Source organism: Periophthalmus magnuspinnatus, chromosome 9 (genome assembly GCF_009829125.3).
Source record: "Periophthalmus magnuspinnatus isolate fPerMag1 chromosome 9, fPerMag1.2.pri, whole genome shotgun sequence".
Lineage (NCBI taxonomy): Eukaryota > Metazoa > Chordata > Actinopteri > Gobiiformes > Gobiidae > Periophthalmus > Periophthalmus magnuspinnatus.
In genome coordinates, this window is record NC_047134.1 from 23,181,942 (window position 1) to 23,200,937 (window position 18,996).

The 18,996-nt window shown below is 42.6% G+C and overlaps 1 protein-coding gene across 1 annotated transcript; it reads right to left on the reverse strand.

Annotated features, from left to right (window-relative positions):
• Positions 1-15,845: 15,845 nt before the first annotated feature.
• htr1aa (5-hydroxytryptamine (serotonin) receptor 1A a) lies at positions 15,846-17,307 on the reverse strand. The gene has a single exon (XM_033972974.2). It carries the CDS (start codon positions 17,088-17,090, stop codon positions 15,858-15,860), a length of 1,233 nt encoding a protein of 410 aa, XP_033828865.1. The 5' UTR covers positions 17,091-17,307; the 3' UTR covers positions 15,846-15,857.
• Between the last annotated feature and the right edge of the window lie 1,689 nt (positions 17,308-18,996).

An 18,996-nucleotide genomic window follows, 5' to 3' on the forward strand; every position in this document is an offset into this window, starting at 1 on the left:
TCAAAAAAGTACAATTACATGGCTAGAATTACACTGTAAATCATAGAAGTTACTGAGTCCTGTATAAGACCCAACTGTTCCACCAAACCAGGTAACAACACTGCATCGCCTTCTCTGATTGGCCAGAGCTCAGAGAATAAGAGAGAGATTTAGTTTTATTTGGGATTGATCAAGTTTTGTATAAAATCATGATCTAAAATGGTACAAAAGTAACTAGTAACTTGTACTCTGAGTGGTGTATTTTTCATGTCTACTTTTTACTTTTACTTAAATCTGCACTCCATAACTATGCAGATTGGGGTGTCCATCCCCTGCTGGTCTCCTCGCCGTTGTTATGACATTTTTACAGTATGACGTTAATCGAACTTGCTAAAAAAATACCACAAATGAAATAAATGCTAATGGTATATTTAAAAAAAAAATAAATTAAAAAATGCATTCTTATTGTGAGCAGGGTTGCCTCTCCACAGATCTGACTGGAACTTGGCTGGCTGGTCTGACAAGTGTCCATGGAGATAGATATATTAATGCTATTCTGTGGAACCCCTCTACCAATAAAGTTACACGGTACACCTTTAAAGGGCCCATATTATGCTATTTTCTGATCTGTGTTCTAATGTTGTTTCCTCATCACAAACAGACCTGGAGTTGTGTTGTGTTTTGTTTCATTCACACATGTTTAACACACAAACCTGCATATTTAGGCTGAGTTCTTCTCTCAAACTGAAACACTCTGTTCCAACTTGTGATGTCATGTGGTAATACAGGAAGTGCTCCACTGTGCTTTTAAACTCCACACACCTTCACTAGAATCATTTGGATAATTTCTGCCCTGGAATTGACAATTGCTTCTGAACTAAAGGTAAAAAGTAGATGTTAACTCGAAAACTACCACTTTATGACATCACAAGGTAGAACAGAGCATTTTGAGCTTTGGCGGTGTGGAGAGACTAACAATAAAGTGTCACTCAAACATGTGAGTGAAACAAAACACAACTCCAAGTAAGTTTTTGAGGAGGTAACAACATTATAACATAAAGTTCAGAAGAGTCCATTTTGTGTAATATAGGACCTTTAAGTACAAATATGGGAGCAGTATATGTACTTTTACTCGAGTACTCTTACCACCACTGTAAATCAATTACCATTTCAGTCTATTTATAACTGATGTGGACGTACACACAGAGACATGATGAGATGTGAAGAATGGCATCTCCAGACTTGGCATCAGATGAGTCGGACTCAGTGGGGGCTGAGTTCATTTTAAGGCAATAGATCTGACTCTTGGCAGTGTTTTTGTTTGCAGCCTGTGGAAATGATGCAATATGCCAAAAGATGTTTCCTCCACACAATTTCGCCTGCTCCGTCTGCGTCTATCTACCCACACACGGCAGGCTCGCACGCAGGCTGTTTCAGATATTAAAGCTCCACTATGTAACATTTCCAGTGAGGTATCCACCATCTGCCATCTGCTTTTTGGAGATGTTATTGACTTGCCTGGTGAGTAGGGTCAGCTCTCCACAGACCTGACATGTATATTGGTGCTGTTGTACTATCTGCTTTTCTCTGTGGTGACAGGGAGTTCAATGCCGTACTATGGAACATTTAAAGTGTGTGTTTTCTGGTGGAGGGTCTGTCACCTTGTCTCATGAATGTGTTATTGCTTTGCCGGAAATGTTCTCTTCCATAGTTTTAATACTTCGCAGTGACATCACGCTCGGGGTTTGGGAGTATGGTGGAATGTTCAGCAGTTACCGTGGTGACACAATGCACACATTAGCAAACACTGCTCAAAAAAGTTTTACGATAGTCTGAAAAAAAACTAAATGGATTTAAACAGCATATTTTTAGGAGCCTGTGATCAATCCGATTGTACATGGTCCTGTTTAGGAGTTTGATTTTCCACAAAAAGGTGAGTGCGACTAACTGAAAAACTGTTGTGGCTAATGTTAGCTAGCTTGTGACTGTAATGTTATTTGAGAGGGACTTGTTTAACAGCACAAATCAGCTCATCTTTTGTACTTCCAGCTAAATCAGTTCTTTATGGTCAGCTTAAACTCTAACAAAGTCTCAGACAGAGCAGTGCCTCCAGTTAGCATCACAACCCAAGAGAATTGGCTGCAAAGTATTAGTGATATATACACTGATATATCTTGCGTTTATTCAACATTTGTTTTTATTACCATGAATTGACTTAAATCTCCTTGTCTCCAGGGCGTCTGGAAAATTTTATCCCATTCTGTGGAAAATTCCAGACAAAACAATAGCATCTCCATGGAGACAAGAAGGTTTCCCACCCTCCATTTAAAAACGTACATCGATTTTTACAGAACTAGTTGATTTTAAACAGTTTCCAGTGGGTTCTCTTTAACGTTATTCATCCCGAACATCCTAATTATTCACCACGATGAGTTTATAAGCTGTTATCACAACTACCATGCTAACGCGCACTTCCTGATAACCGGAAAATAAAATGTTTCTTAATTAGATGCAAATCAAAAGCTGCTTATATGATACATCTGTACTGGGGCCAGACTAGTTTTTGCTTAAATACATGAGGAATAAATGAAGTACAGGGCCTTTAGTGAGCAAAGATATTGTGCTTTTTATCTGTTTCCGTCGTTGTAAATATAAAACACTCCGCGGCTCTATACGCAGAGTTCACAGGGCAGTTCCTCTTGAATGGGCGAAGCATGAGACCGTCACCTCCTCGGGGCAGGGGTGAGTCAGCATCGCTCAGTCTGACCCCGACGCACCGACTTATGAGACTTGAACAGGAACGAACCAAACGAGACATCAATACCACAGAACGACTGGAGATATGTCAAAGAGTCAAACCCCTGGACTTAAGTAGCTGCGAAATGTTAGCTACTAATCTAAAGGCGCTCTACCTGATTTTTGTTGTCTGAAAATCCGGAAAAACAGACTTAGTTCATTTTAAACGGTTTGCAGTGGTCCAAAGTTATCCCTCACTTACCTTATGCATTCTGAGCATCCTAATTATTCACCACAATGAGTTTATAAGCACTTTTTACAAATCTGAGAGACAAGAGCGGAGTTTCCCCATGACAACAACTAGCATGCTAACACGCACTTGATTTTCGGACAGTAAAATCACACATTTTGCTCAGATACATACATACTGTGGAAGATTGCACGCATAGCGATAACATCTCCATGGAGACAAGCTGCTGGCAGACCCTCCACTAGAAAGGTTACATGATGCACTTTTAATTAATCAAGACAGAGGGCGTTTTAAATCCTGGTTAGAGACACACGAGCAGGGTTCACGCACGTCCTTGAAATTCTGGGAAGTAATTGGCCCGTTTTGACATGGAAAGGCGAAATGTCCTGGAAAACATATATATTGTCCTTGAAAATTCCTCCACACTTTTCTTTGCTGTATTATTGGATATAAAATTAGTGTCGACTTTTACTGCCAAACAAAATGCAGGAAATTACGTCGATTTAGTAGAAAATGTCTTGGGAGAGGACCCCTAAACCCCCTCACATCTTTTTTTTTTTAAATTTATCTTTATACATGTCCCTTATTTTCCTGTGATATAAGCACACACACTCACACAAGACTCACAAGTTCCATTCACACGTGGAAGAGTCGATATTTTTGGGTTCATATGTGTTCTGCCTAATGCGAGTTTTAAGAGAAAATACGTTTGGTGATCTACAGTACAAAATATAGTGTGCGACGTTTAGACTTAAGCTTAGAGCACGTCTTTATTATAAAAACTACATAAATAGGAAGTAATCTGTTTGTAGATGCCATGATTACGTAACTAAAAATGTCCTGGAAAAGTCCTGGGAAATTATTTCAGGCAAAGTGTGGGAACAATAGACTGTATGTATAAATGGACGTAGCTAACCTGATAGCCGCCGCGTGATCGTTGTCTCGTTTCCAGCTCCATCGACTCTGGCTCCAATTCACTTTACATTGAAAAGCTGTGGCCCCTCTGTAACTGCTGCTGTCATTTTGGTCTTAAAATGTTCGTATTGACCCGCTCTAGATGATCCTGGTGTTTTTATTTCACTTTTTTGTCTGTAAATCAAGATATGAACATTAATAACAGACAACTCAGCTTCCCTAGCATTAGCAACAGGTTTGATTGACCTGCCAAACCAGCGTTGTGGGTGGGAAAGGGCGTTACCTTCAACAGCCTCGCTCCGGATTGGCTGGTTGCTATGATACTTGCAGTCAGAATTCCAAATATGGAATTCAGCTCCAAATTTACCCATTAACTATAACTTCTAGCCTCGATGAGCTTCATTTGACCGGAGCCAAACGCTATGGGTGACGCCACACTCGCTTAGTCCACGTCTTTATACTGTCGATGATGGGAACTCTGAATATTTGTTCAAACTGCTCAAATAATATGAGACAAAATGATCCAAGGCGGGCACTGCGTCATGTTCATTTATTCTGATCAAAGCCTGTCCCAGAACCACTCTCTATGACACGGATCCCACACAGTCTCAAAATAAATGCTACAAACTTGGCAGTGCCTTCCTAAAAATACAAGAGAAACGCTATTTTAAAAGCGAGCTCAGGATTTTGCCCGTCTCCGGCCGCTGTGCCCACCTCGGATAATAATGTGTGCCCGCAGCTCTTAGGCACCTTTTAAAATGCCAGGCTGAGAGCAGCGTGGGGCGAGGGCTTGGACTGAGGCGGCTGCAGACACGCGCTCCCAGACTATTTACACACGGACCCAACTGTTGAACTAGTTAGCCTTTTAACGCTGCCAGCCTCAAGAGCAGCTTTAGGAGAGGAAGGCGTCCCCAGTGTGATCGTAACTACTGTGGGATGTAGGTTAAAGGCGCAATACGTAACTTTTCTGATAAGGGGGTCGGGTTGGTCACCTGCTTTTTTTTCCCCCATCACAGCGTTTATAGCCTAGGCTAATTTGTTTGTCTCCATGGAGATGTTATTGCTTTGCTTGGAATATTCAGCAAAGGGTATTTGACGAATACATCTTTTATTTATTTATTTATTTATTTATTTATTTATTTATTTACTCACTCACTCACTTTTCATTCATGTTTCTTCTATATTTCCAGGATTATTCACACTGTTTGTTTTGAACCCTGGCTGTGAAAATTATTTCAGGAGACTTCATCATGTTTCTTCTTTATTTCCAGACCAAGGGTTTGTAGTTGAACACGGGATCTGAATTTAAAATATATATAAAAAAAATTGAGTAATTTCACTTTTTTGTTTGACAGAGACACAGACAGAAAGAGAGACACACAGACAGAGAGAGACATAGAAAGAGACACAGAGAGAGACACAAAGAGAGATACAGGGAGAGAGAGAGACAGAGAGAGAGAGAGACACAGAGCAAGAGACAGAGATCATGAGACAGAGAGCGAGGGACATGGAGAGAGACACGGAGAGACACGGGTCACGAAACAGAGAGCAAAAGATAGAGAGCAAGAGAAAGAAAGTGCAAGACACAGAGAGACACAGAGCAAGAGACAGAGCCAGACAGACAGCGAGAGACAGAGCGAGAAACAGAGAGACAGAGAGAGACACAGAGCACAAGACAGAGTGAAAGATAGACAGCGAGAGACACATAGAGCGAGAACCAGAGCGAGGGACCAAGAGCAAGAAACGGAGACAAACAGAGAGACAGAGATGGACAGAGAGAGAGAGAGAGAGTGCAAAATACAGAGTGAGAGTCAGAGAGCGAGAGACACATAGATAGATACAGAGCAAAAGACAGAGAGAGAGAGAAATAGAGAGCGCAAGACACAGAGAGTGAGAGACGGAGAGCGAGAAATAGACAGAGAACGTGAGACAGAGCGTGAGACAGAGAGCAAGAGACAGAGAGAGAGACAGAGAGCAAGAGACATACAGTGAGAGACAGAGAGCGAGAGACATACAGTGAGAGACAGAGAGCGCAAGACAGAGAAACAGAGCATGAGACAGAGAGCAAGAGACACAGAGAGAGACAGAGAGCAAGAGACATACAGTGAGAGACAGAGAGCGAGAGACATACAGTGAGAGACAGAGAGCGCAAGACACAGAGAAACAGAGCGTGAGACAGAGAGCAAGAGACACAGAGAGAGACAGAGAGCAAGAGACATACAGTGAGAGACAGAGAGCGCAAGACACAGAGAAACATAGAGCGAGAGACATAGACAGACAGAGCATGAGACAGACAGAGTGTGAGACAGAGAGCGAGAGACAGAGAGAGAGAGAGAGAGAGAAAGAGACATAGAGCAAGAGGCATAGAGCGAAAGAGAGACAGACAGAGAGCGTGAGACAGAGCGAAAGACAGAGAGCGAGAGACAGAGAGCGAGAGACATACAGTGAGAGACAGAGAGCGAGAGACATACAGTGAGAGACAGAGAGCGCAAGACGCAGAGAAACACAGAGCGTGAGACAGAGAGACAGATGAGATGGAGAGACAGAGACACACACAGAGAGAGAGATGGAGAGACAGAGACAGAGACAGAGAGCTCCTATCCTGCTGTGTTTCTATTATCCAGCACATTACAGCCGCAAACTCTGGGATATTACTGGGCGGTATTGGGATACGTTGCCATGGAGACGAGCAGAAAAGTTACACAGTGGATCTAATCAATCTAAGTAAGGCATTATTACTCAGATTAATTATATACAAAGCTCATAGTGAGTTTGATTACAGTCTTAAGTCCTTGTTTACTTGTACTGTTGTATTGGTTGAGACTCAGTTGTTTCATATTAAAGATCCAAACGATGCTTCATTAAAACTCATTAGTTTCCTGCTGTTTAAACCTGCAGCCGCTGCGTCGGCTCTGGACTCATATTTATCACACTCTGTTGTTAGTTGTCTTAATAAATAGTTAAAATTGTCACATTACTGTTGTTTCTGTTGAGTTTTTAGTTCACACACAGCTCCTTTTTGCTCATGTGTTCTATTAAAAACATCACAAAGGCGGCGTGCTCCTTTTGACACTAGCTAAATCTGCTCAGATATTTACAGCACGTCTCTGAAGGAGCGCGATCACGTGACCACAGAGATGATGTCATACGTGGAGCGGCGCTTAGATTTGCTGATTATGTTACCTAAACTGAAGATCTCACAGTTTTACGGGATTGAAATTTACTATGTGATGGGTCCAAAACACTGTGCTGAAGTGAAGGAGTGAAATACACAAAAAAATCATAAATATTATACATATTATATCAGGTAAGAAATAACAAACTGTCAAAATATTGTTAAGTTCAAGCCCAGTGGTGGAAAATAACGGTACGGTAACAGTAGAAATTGACTTAAGTACATTTAAAACTGGATACTTTTTACTTTTACTTCACTACATTTGAGAGCAGGTATCTGTACTTTCTACTCCACTACATTTTTGAACTGAACTGAAAGTAAAAGTTTTTTTTTTTATTATTATTGTCTGAGACCTGCTGAAAAGGCTGTAGGTATATAAACGTCATAATTTGAGCAAATAATAAAAAAATTAAAAAACAGCTAGACTAAAACAACCAATTCAGTTGTTTCTGTTGAACAAAATCCTGCACAAATATTTATCAAAATCGCTACATTTGAAGTTTTATAAGAGCTCAAAAACTGCGTGAAATACTTTTACTTTTTACTCTTTAAGTACATTTTTAAACAAGTACTTAAATGCTTTCACGTAGATTTTTCCATGTAATACTTTTATTTTTGCTTGAGTATTTCTTTGCTGTGGTATCTGGTACTTTTACTTAAGTAAAGGTAATGAGTACCTATTCTACCACTGTCCAAATGTAAGAGAGTAAAAAGCCTTTGTAGTTCAAATATCTCATGGATTCAAGTTTTCAACATATTTAGATAGATATAAACTGCTGTTGTTTCCAGGTGAGTGCACAGACTGTATATATAAATGGACATAGCTAAACTGCTAGCCGCCGTGTAACAAATAGGAAGTGAGCATGGATGCACTTCCAGCTCCATCGACTTTGGCTCCAATTCACTTCACATTGAAAAACTGTGGCCCCTCTGTAACGACTGTTGTCATTTTGGTCTTAAAATGTTCGTATTAACCTGCTCTACATCCTGGTGTTTTTATTTCACTCTTTTGTCCGTAAATCAAGATATGAACATTAATAACAGACAAATCAGACGTCTTCTTTCCCAGAGGTTATTCCGCTAGCGTTAGCAAACAGGTTTGATCGACAGTGTTGCTAAGGGCCCACTCCCGGCTAAACCAGCTGCACGGGCGGGAAGGGGCGTTACCTTCAAGAGTCTCGCTTCGTATTGGCTCTTTGGTTGCTATGATTCTTGCAGTCAGAATTCCAAATAAGGAACTCTGCTCCAAATAGCTGATAGCCTCCATGAGCTTCATTTGACCGGAGCCGAACGCTATGGGTGACGTCACACTCACTTTTTCCACTTCTTTATACAGTTTATGGTCAGTACATGGTCACCTGCTTTTTGTAGTTGTCTGGACTGAAGGGAGAGAATTAGAGAAACAAAAAGATTGTAGGAAGCTTTATAAAGAAAGTGTGAGTCTAGTAACACGAGAGGATATATCTGCTGTTAGAAGGGAGAGACTCAGTGGGAGGGGCTCATAGATTAATAACCTCTGGTCTCATTCATTGGGGGCCAGGGGGCAGAGCTTCTCTTCTAATAAATCACTAATCTCCTGTCCACTGCCGCGATCTCCCTCCTCCTTCCTCTCTTCTCCTCCCTCCGCTCTTCTCCTCCCTCCCTCTTTCATTGCAGACCTCCATGTTTGTAGTGAGTGAGAGTTTAGGTCGATGGTCCACAGTCAGATTACTCATGAGGTCAGTAAAGGTCACAGTTCTGATCTAATCCACTCACAAACGGGCTCATGTCTGTATATGTGTCACAATGCAACTCTCCTCCTCTTCTTTTATCTGTCTATTTATCCCCCTCTCTTCTCCCTCTCTCTCCTCCATCTCACCTCTCTCCCTGTCTCTTTATCTCTCTCTTTTTCTACCTCACTCACTCTATCTGGTTCTTACTGTTGGACCTGTGGCTGAACTTACTCAAATAAATATTCATTAAATGTCTTTGTAAAGCCATCACCTCTTTCTGTCTCACTCGCTCTCCTATCCCTCTCGCTTTTTCTATCTCTCCCTCACTCTCTTCCTCTCTATCTTCCTCTCCCCCTCTCACTCACACCCTCATCCCTCTTTATAAAGGTACATTATGGTGCATTGGTGCATATCTCTCTCTCTCTCTTTCTCTGTCTTCCCCTCTCTCCCTCCCTCTCTCGTCCACTTTATAAAGCTACATTGCAGTCACCTTTCTCTCGGCTCTCTCTTTTCTCTCTCCCCCCTCTTCTCTTCTTATTATAAAGCTACATTATGGTGCATTGGGGTCACCTCTCTCTTTCCCCTCTCTCTTTCCTCTCTCTCTCTCTCCCTCTTTCTCTCTTTCCCCTCTCTCTCTTTCCTCTCTTTCTCTCTTTCCTCTCTCTCTCTTTCATCTCTCTCTCTCTCCCCCCTCTCTCTTCGTTCTCTCTCGGTCTCTCTTTCCTCTCTCTCTTTTCCCCTCTCTCTCTTTCCTCTCTCTCTCTTTCCTCTCTCTCTTCTCTCTCTCTTTCCTCTCTCTCTCTCTTCCCCTCTCTCTCTCTCTCTCTCCCCCCCTCTGTCTCTCTTCTCTCTCTCTCTGTCTCTTCCCCCCTCTTTCTCGCTCTCTTCTTCCGTCCTCTTTATAAAGCTACATTGCGGTACATTGGGGTCACCTGTCGCAGATTCATTTCCCCAAAAGTGTTCCGGCTGCACACATCCAGCAGGCACCCGGTGATAGTGCACTTTTATCCCTCACTCCTTCGTCTCCCTCTCTTTATGCACTTTACTTTCAAACTTTTTATGAGTCAATGCTTTTTTGGCAGAGAAATACAAGGATCAAATAATGACACGTCACTAAGTCGGACCAGGACTGTGAGACGGCAGGGATACCAGGTGCCACAGGGGGGCGCTAGATGCAAAACTGTTGTTGTGTGTCTAAGCAAGACACTTCCCCTGCTGAGTGACTGGAAAAGCGCTGTATAAAACTAATGCAGAAGTAGTAGTAGAGGTGAGCTGGGTCGGAGGCTGAGGTGTTTGTACCGGTCATGGAGAGCTGGGTCGGAGGCGGAGGCGCTGCGTAGTTTCAGGGAGCAGGATCACAGAGGCCACACGGACGAAGAAACCGGAGCATGACATGAAGAACGCGTGGAAATACCGAAAGATGACAAGACGATCTGGCCCAGAGTGTCGGATCCTCAGTCCTTTCGTACTCACAGGTGCAGGTTGATTTTGTATGGGTTGCAGGTGTGTGTGGGAGGAGCCAGACTCTCCGCCCAGCTCCAGGCTCTGACACAGAAGGGAGCCTCAAATCCTGACAGTATCTCTATGATAAGATACTTCACATCTCCTTTGAGCAATGTGTCCTATTTTAATGATAGTGTCTTGCCTAAGGACACAACGACAGAACTTGGTCTGAGCGGGCCTCGATCCTCCGACCTTCGGGTTGGGGGCCCAACACTCTGCCACACGTCAGCCATTTTGGTACAATTTTTAAAAAATCTGTAGCTGTCTATAGGGGGAGCTGTGCGCATGGTCCGGCAGCACTGCACTTTTGCTGTGTGCAGTGGAAAGAAGCAGGTGGAGGTCAACTCTACAGATTTGAGCTGGAGGTCAGTACACTCAGTGTGAAGTAAAGTCACATTTTTATACAGCACTTTTCCACCTTCAAGGCTCAAAACACTTTACATCAAGGAACCACTCAGCCATTCACACACACTCATACACAGTGTACACAGACACTGAGGGTGAGGGGGGTTAAGTGTCTTGCCCAAGGACACAACAACAGCATCCATCTGATCCATCAAGAGCCAGATTCAAACCCCCAACCTTCACATCAGTGGGCGAACGCTCTACCAACTGAGCCACTGTCGCTATGTCGTGAATAAACAAATGGAAAAATAAGAAATAATGACCCACAGGAGTCAACATATGTGTCTTGTTTAAACTCGTGTATCTCTGGAGACAATTAGACCTACAGTAAGTAATGCCACCACTCTAAGGTCCAGCTCAGATCTGCGGAAAGGCGAGCACTTCACACCCAGACACATATCCACCGTGTGTGTTATCTGAACCTTGAATAACAGCGTCCTCACCCATCCTCTCTGCATTAGTATTCTATATTCTATGCCTCCTGTGATTTCAGTGATGCCACCGTGCCCTCCCTCTGCCCCGTCTGCCCCCTGTCTGCCCCCCGTGACCCTGAATGACGCGTTACTATGACGACCAGCCAACTCTCCACCCACCACCATCAGGTCGTATCATAGATAAGCATGCCACTGTTTCTTGGAAGTTATTTTTGAGCTTTTTTTCCCCCCCGTTTTAAAGTGTGATCGTGGTCTCGGCTCTAAGTGGATTTGAGTGTGCGTGGCGTGACTGATGTGTTCCTCACTCCCAGCTACACTCGTTCATTAATAATTTCTGATTCCTGCGTGTTTTTCTCTTCATCACTCCTTCCTTTACGTTCAGGGAGGGGATAGGTTTTTATGCTTTAGAGCGCTGACCACTAGTACAATATCACGCAGTATATTGGCTTCTATAGCTCCAGAGTGACGGCATTTTTAGCACTTAAGGAGTTGTAATGGTTCAGATTGGTTTCAAGATATTTTATTACTACTTCAACAACAATAGAGTGCTTATAAGGATCCAGGGATGTCCTCAAAATATTGGCCTAATAATAAAGTAAACGTTGCAAAGTACTGTGTGTTACTGCGTACATTTTGCAGTGGATACTATCTACTTTTACTTCACTACATTTGAGAGCAGGTATCTGTACTTTCTACACCACTACATTTTTGAACTGGACTGAAAAGTAAAAGTATTTTTTATTATTGTCTGAGACCTGTTTAATTTTACATGTTCATAATTTCAGCAAACTAAAATATACAAATAAAAACAGACAGAAAAAAACGATCGATTCTGTTGAACAAAATCCAACAAAATCATTATATTTGAAGATTTATTAGACCTCAGAATCTGCGTGAAATACTTTTAGTTTTTACTCTTTAAAGGCACTTTACTTAAAAAGGTACAGGTACTTTAATACTTTTGCTTAAGTCATTTTTTCATGTGATACTTTTCAAAAAACTCAAGTAAAAGTAAACCTTTGATTTGGGAGTTTTTGATCAGAGTTCATTTATAAACAGTGGAGGATTTTGTTACTTAAAGGTGCACTGCGAAACTTTTCCACATCTACTTGTCTCCAAATTATTCCATTTCCTGGAATGTTCCACAGTACTTCTGGTGATGATAAGACACAGTTAAGTCATCAAAGATAACATAATTTGTTATCTCAGACACATATGAGCTCTTTTTGTTTACAGATATTTTAAAATGAGACTCAAACTCTAATCAATATGACACATAATTAGCAATAGTGATTTTGTGAAGCTCGTTTTATATTATACAAAGAAAATTATAAAACTTATTATATAAATTAGAATTGAGCAGGTATTTTCTAAAGAATAGTGCACAACAGTGCCCTCAACCTCATTGTTAGCGTCACTACTTCCTGTCCAGTTTTATCTCTGAGGTTTTTGTGGAGTCACACTAAAATGAATAAATATTTAAAGATGATGCAGTGAACAGGGAGCTGCAGGTGGATGTCACTGACAACATGTTAAACACTACACAAAACAAAATGTTTAGAAAGAGACATTTTGGTGTCTCAATGCTAACACATTCATCCATTTTCTCTCGCTTATCCGAGGCCGGGCCACGGGGGCAGCAGTCTAAGTAGGGACTCCCAGACTTCCCTCACCCCAGACACGTCCTCCAGCTCCTCCGGTGGGACCCCAAGGCGTTCCCAGGACAGCTGAGAGACATAGTCCCTCCAGTGTGTCCTGGGTCCTCCCCGGAGCCTCCTCCTGGTGGGACATGCCTGGAACACCTCCATAGGGAGATGTCCAGGAGGCATCCTGAACAGATGCCCGATCCTCAGCTGACTCCTCTCGACGTGTAGGAGCAGCGGCTCTAATCTGTGCTCCTCCTGTGTGACTGAGCTCCACACCCTATCCCTAAGGGTGCACCCAGCCACCCTACGGAGGAAACCCATTGCCCTTGTACCGCGATCTCGCCCTTTTGGTCATTACCCAGAGCTCATGACAATAGGTGAGGGTAGGAACGGTAAATCGAGAGCTTTGCGTTTCAGCTCAGCTCCTTCGTCACCACAACGGACCGATACAGGGACCGCATCACTGCAGATGCTGCACCGATCCGCCTGTCAATCTCACGCTCCATCCTTCCCTCACTCATGGACAAGACCCTGAGACACTTGAACACCTCCATTTGAGGCAGAAACTCACCACCCAACTGGAGAGGGCGCCACTTTTTTCCGATCGAGGCCTCGGATTTGGAGGAACTGATTCTCATCCCAGCCGCTTCACACTCGATGCTAAAACTAATGCTAATTTATTCTATATATTAATAGCCACATTAAATCAATAACAACTGCATTTTTTTACCATCTAAGAAATATTGCAAAAACAAAAGGTAAAGTTCTCGATTTACCGGTCAGTCTACGTTCCTACCCTCACCTATAGTCATGAGCTCTGGGTAATGACCGAAAGGGCGAGATCACGGATACAAGCGGCTGAAATGGGCTTCCTCCTCAGGGTGGTCGGGCACTCCCTTAGAGAGAGGGTGAGGTGCTTGGTCACATGGGAGAAGCTCGGAGTAGAGCCGGTGCTCCTACACATTAATTAATTTGAATTTTAATAGGTTGTTTATTTTATGTTTTCTGATTTTAATAAAAGTAACTGTTAACTTTGAGACATGGTGAGTTATATAGCGTGCTAATGTGCCTTTGTGGTCCTTTGTTGCAGTGTAAAAATGGACTGTTAAAAACATGTCCAGTGTTTTTTGAGCTGTACTCACACTAATAAACCCACAGTGAAGATGTATGGTTTATGTTTTTAAATATGATCTTTATCCTCAGAGCCAGTCTGTACCATAGACTATATAAATAAGTGGACTGAGTGAGTGTGACGTCACCCACAGCGTTCGGCTCCAGTCAGTTGAAGCTCATAGAGGCGAATCTGGAGCTGAATTTTGTTTGTGGAATCCTGACCACAAGTATCACAGCAACCAAAGAGCCAATCCGGAGTGAGGCTGATGTAGGTAACATCTCTTCTCACCCCCATTGCTGGTTTAGCCGGTAGTGCTGGTTTGCAACACTGTCAATCAAACCTGTTGCTAACGCTAGCGGGAGCAACCTTCGGGAAAGAAGGAGTCTGATTTGTCTGTTATTAATGTTCATGTCTTGATTCACAGACAAAATAACAAAATAAAAACACCAGCATCATTTAAAGTGGGTTAAGACCAAAATGATAAGTCTGACAGCAGCAGTTACAAAGACAGGGGCCACAGTTTTTCAATATAAAGTGAATTGAAGCCAGAGTCGATGGAGCCGGAAGTGCGCCTATGCTCACTTCCAACTTGGAACGCAGCAGCTGGCAGGTTAGCTATGTCCATGTACATATACAGTCTATTGTGTGGAGTGAGTCTGGATACTTCAAGTAGTAGTAGTAGTAGTAGTAGTAGTAGTAGTTATAACTCACAAAATGGACAATATGTTTCCATGTTTATTGTTAAAATAGCCGTCTCCATCATTGTCACATTCATCTCCACGTCATTGGAAGCACGTACCCATAATGAAAACAAAAGAGCTATGACAAGTTATATATATATTTACTCTTTGCGGCTGTAGATTACATAACAACATTTGGTCGGCCTAGAACAGATCTGCCGCCTCTAGCTCCAGGGACCCAGGTGATTCCAGTTTCAATTATGACATCTTAAAACTCATAAAAGCCTAAAGCATAAAATCCCTTGTGCTGTTCTCATATAGTTTATAATTTCTTTGTACAATCTTTGAAGCCCTTTGACCAATAAAAATAATTTGTAATAATATTAAGTTGCTTCCTTTATTTCTAATGAACCTGTTGTTGTGTTTCAAGTGGCATCATAGCATCCGTTAAGCTTAGATGAGGCGCCTCGGTCTAAGATCAGTGTTGTGTTTTGAGTAAGAAAAACTTGTATCTGTTTCAGTAATGTTTGGAGTCGTATTTGAAACAGTTCCACGCTCTAAGACAGCCGATCAAATTTGAGTTTTGAGTTTTTAAATAGATATATGCATTTCCTGTTGACCGCTTCGGGACCGGGCACTGCCAGCCTGCGTACCACATTAGGCCCTCGCACCACGCTTTGCACCGGCCTAGAATCTTCAGATAGCGATTTATTTAATGTGGTCAGAGCTGGTCTTTCCTCACACCATCTGCTCATCGAATGTTAACAAATAAATAAACAAATTAAATATATAAAAATAAAACATTATGCTGCCCTGATATCACATTCCATATTTGTCTTAGCCCTTCTACCATTTTGAGTCTGAGATCAATCCCATGGAAATTCACAGTGTAATAATAATAATAATAATGAGGCTTATCCAGTGTTGTTTGTGAACTAGGAGGCTCTCATCGACTTCTAAACCAAAGAGTGACAACCCGCAGTCTATATTCTGACACTTTCATAGCTTTTATTGTTCCAGTGTGCTACAAAGCTCATGTATGACGTCACGGACCCCACGTGCCTCCGGATGATGACAAAAAAAAATGCATGGATTCAGCTGCATGACTTGACACAGTCTCGTGGCACGGCATTACAAGGATGAGTGCCAAAAAATTGTGAGGCTAAATATTGTAGCTACAACACGAATAGACATGAACGTGTACATTTGTAAAGTCCTATATAACGTTCTCTTATGTCCATTCTTAGACAAGTCCCTGAATTCGTTTTTCTTACACTTTTTTTTTTTTGCAGTCTGTTTGTGGCCCGACTATGGTCTATGGAATTTGCATCTAAGTATCTTCTTGAAAGCACTTTGGAAGTCCTTGTTGAAGTAGGCATATATGATAGGGTTTAGGAGGGAGTTGGAGTAACCTAGCCAATTTATTACAGCTCCCAACCAGTCTGGCATGTAGCAGCTCTCCGCGCAAAAAGGCAACACGAGGGCCACGATGAAAAACGGAAGCCAGCAAAATATGAACGTCCCCATGATTATCCCGAGCGTTTTGACAGTTTTACGCTCTCTAGCCAGCGCCAGCTTCCTCTTCGCACCCGAGTTCTTTTCGTTGATGTTCTCATACGACGAAGACTGGGGCGTATTGGGCAGGGGCAAGTGCGTTTTGGAGTTGCTGATAACTTCTATGATCTCCAGTGATTCCCCCTCGTCTTGGTGCTTCACTGCGCCGTTTACGCACGGGGAGCTGTTCTTGGAGTCGTCCTCTCGCCTCCAGTTGCCGTTGACTTTTTTGTGGAATACAGCGGGCGAAAGAGACGTGCACTTTTCTGGCACTTTCTCCGCTTTCTTCACTGTCTTTCGGATCCTGAAACGGGCCGCTTTGAATATCCGCCCGTACAGGACCAGCATGAGGATAAGTGGGATGTAGAAAGCGCCAAACGTGGAGTAAATGGTGTAACCAGGGTCTTGGCTGATGCTGCACGCGTCCGGGTCGGCTCTGTCCTCCGCGCTCCTCCATCCTAACATGGGAGGGATGGAGATGGAGAACCCCACGAGCCAGGTGACACTTATAAGGAGCGCTGCCCGTCTTGGCGTGCGCTTATTGACGTAGTCTATGGGGTCTGTTATGGCCCAGTACCTGTCCAGAGCTATTGCGCACAGATGGAGAATAGACGAGGTGCAGCAGAGTACATCCAAAGAAATAAACAAGTCGCAGATTTCCTGACCTAGAGTCCACTTGTTTAGAACTTGGTACAAAGCGGCCATGGGGAGGACCAGAACCGATACCATGAGGTCTGTGACGGCGAGGGAACCGATCAAGTAGTTGGCGACATTTTGGAGCGACCTTTCCAGCGCTATGGCCGCTATTACGCACGCGTTGCCAAATATGGAGCAGAGGATGAGCGCAGCCAGAAGTAAAGAGGTGATGATCTGGTAACTCAGCGCCACGTCTGGCCCCGACCCGGCGCCTGTGCTCGTGCTGTTGCCGTCCCATTCCGCGCTGGCACCGCTGGCGTTGCTCCCGTTGCCGTTCGAGATGAAATCCATGGCAACTTCTCCCTCTCCTCCGGTCGGTCAGTCAGTCAGCCTCTAGCTCTGCCGCTGCTGCTGCGCGTCTCACCGGGTTCCATCAGAGGTACCGAGTTCGTGCCGTGGCTCTCAGGACGCATGACGCAGACTCGTGGAGCTTGTGTATTTGGGTGCGTGCGCGCGTGAGGGGGGTGTGCGTGTTTGGGGAGCGTGTGGGTATTGACAGCCGGGCTCACTCGCTGGTACTGCGAATCATCTGCGCTGGGTGACGACGTGAATTCATTTATAGGAGCGGCGGTGGATACGTCAGAGCGCACGGGAGTTTTGTGCCTCGGCGCTCACTTCTTCACTGCACAGACAGACGAGGAAGGCAGAGCGCGCGTTTGGCACTTCTTTACACTGTGTAGTTTCAGTTTTAGTGTGGGGAAGTTTGGGGAGTGGGATATCTAATTGTTGGAAGGATTACGCGAGTCAAAATGAAAGCAGTGATTCGCGTTTACTTTATTAAAACATGAACAGCGTGGTGCCTGTGAAACTGCTCTAACATGCTCATTTTTGTTAGGTGTAGAGGGAAAGGGAAAAAGTGAAGCGCGTGGAGCGGAGGCAGGGACAGCACCAGGGACAGCTCCGGAGCCGCAGCGCTCTGAGGGGAGCTGCTGCCATCTGCTGTCCAAACCGCGGTATGAGACAGGGACGCGCGAGCTGAACATAGAGAGGCAGAGCTGTATGAAGTCAATGTGCAAGTGAACATTTATTTTTTATTTTTTTCAAACAAACAGAGAAGAGGGGTCTTACTATTTATAAAAGAAACATGCATAAATACTTCTAGTGTATTGAAGTATATAATAATGGCACATTTGAACAGGGACCTAGTGATGTTTAGGCTCTTGGTCCAATATGAGCTGCAGTAATAGTTTTCTTTTTTTAAATCTTTATTTAACCAGAAAAGAAACACTGAAATTTACATAAAGAATATAATAAACATTTTTTTTTATGAAATAAAACAAAATATAATAATAATAATAATAATAATAATAATAATAATAATAATAATAATAATAATAATAATAATAATAATAATGGTCAAACTCTGGAAGCTTAATGGCAAATTTTCAACAAGAACCTGGTGATGTTTAGGCTCTTGATCCAATATGAGTTGCAATAATAATTAGATGTAAGTTTTTCTTTTCTTTTTTTAATCTTTATTTAACCAGGAAAACCACACTGAGATTTAAATAAATAATATAATAATAAAAATATAATAATAATAATAATAATAATAATAATAATAATAATAATAATAATAATAATAATAAAGATTTGTTTTATTCAGAAATTCTTTATTACAAAGATTGCAAAGTCATACACATTTTTACATCGTACTTGTTGGGAAAGTTACACTGAGTCTGATTTCAAATACCTTGCTTACCTATAGCACATACCGAATGATTCATATAAAAGCTTTTCACCGTCTCCTGCTGAATATAAAAGCATTACAAAACCATTCTTTGCACAAAACGACTAGAACAACAGAGACGTGTGAACAATAGAACAACCCAATTATGAAACAATAACATCAAGAGGGCCATTATGTGGTTAGATAAGAGATAATGGGCACCTCAAAACGGCTCCAAATACACCAATATTTTAAATCAAAACTAAAAGTATTCTGTGTATTTCACCTCATTTAACTCAGCCAGTTCCAATCCACACTGCTCTGTCCTGATGCTTCCTCTCACAGCTGCTACAGAGGCCTATGGGAATCAGTTCTAGCCATAGACTGTATTATAAATGGACATATACATCCACATTTCAAACAGGAAGTGATCATCAGCTGCACTTCAGGCTCCAATTCACTTTACATTGAAAAACTGTGGCTCCTTTCTCTGTAACTACTGAAGTCAGACTCGCCATTTTGGTCGTA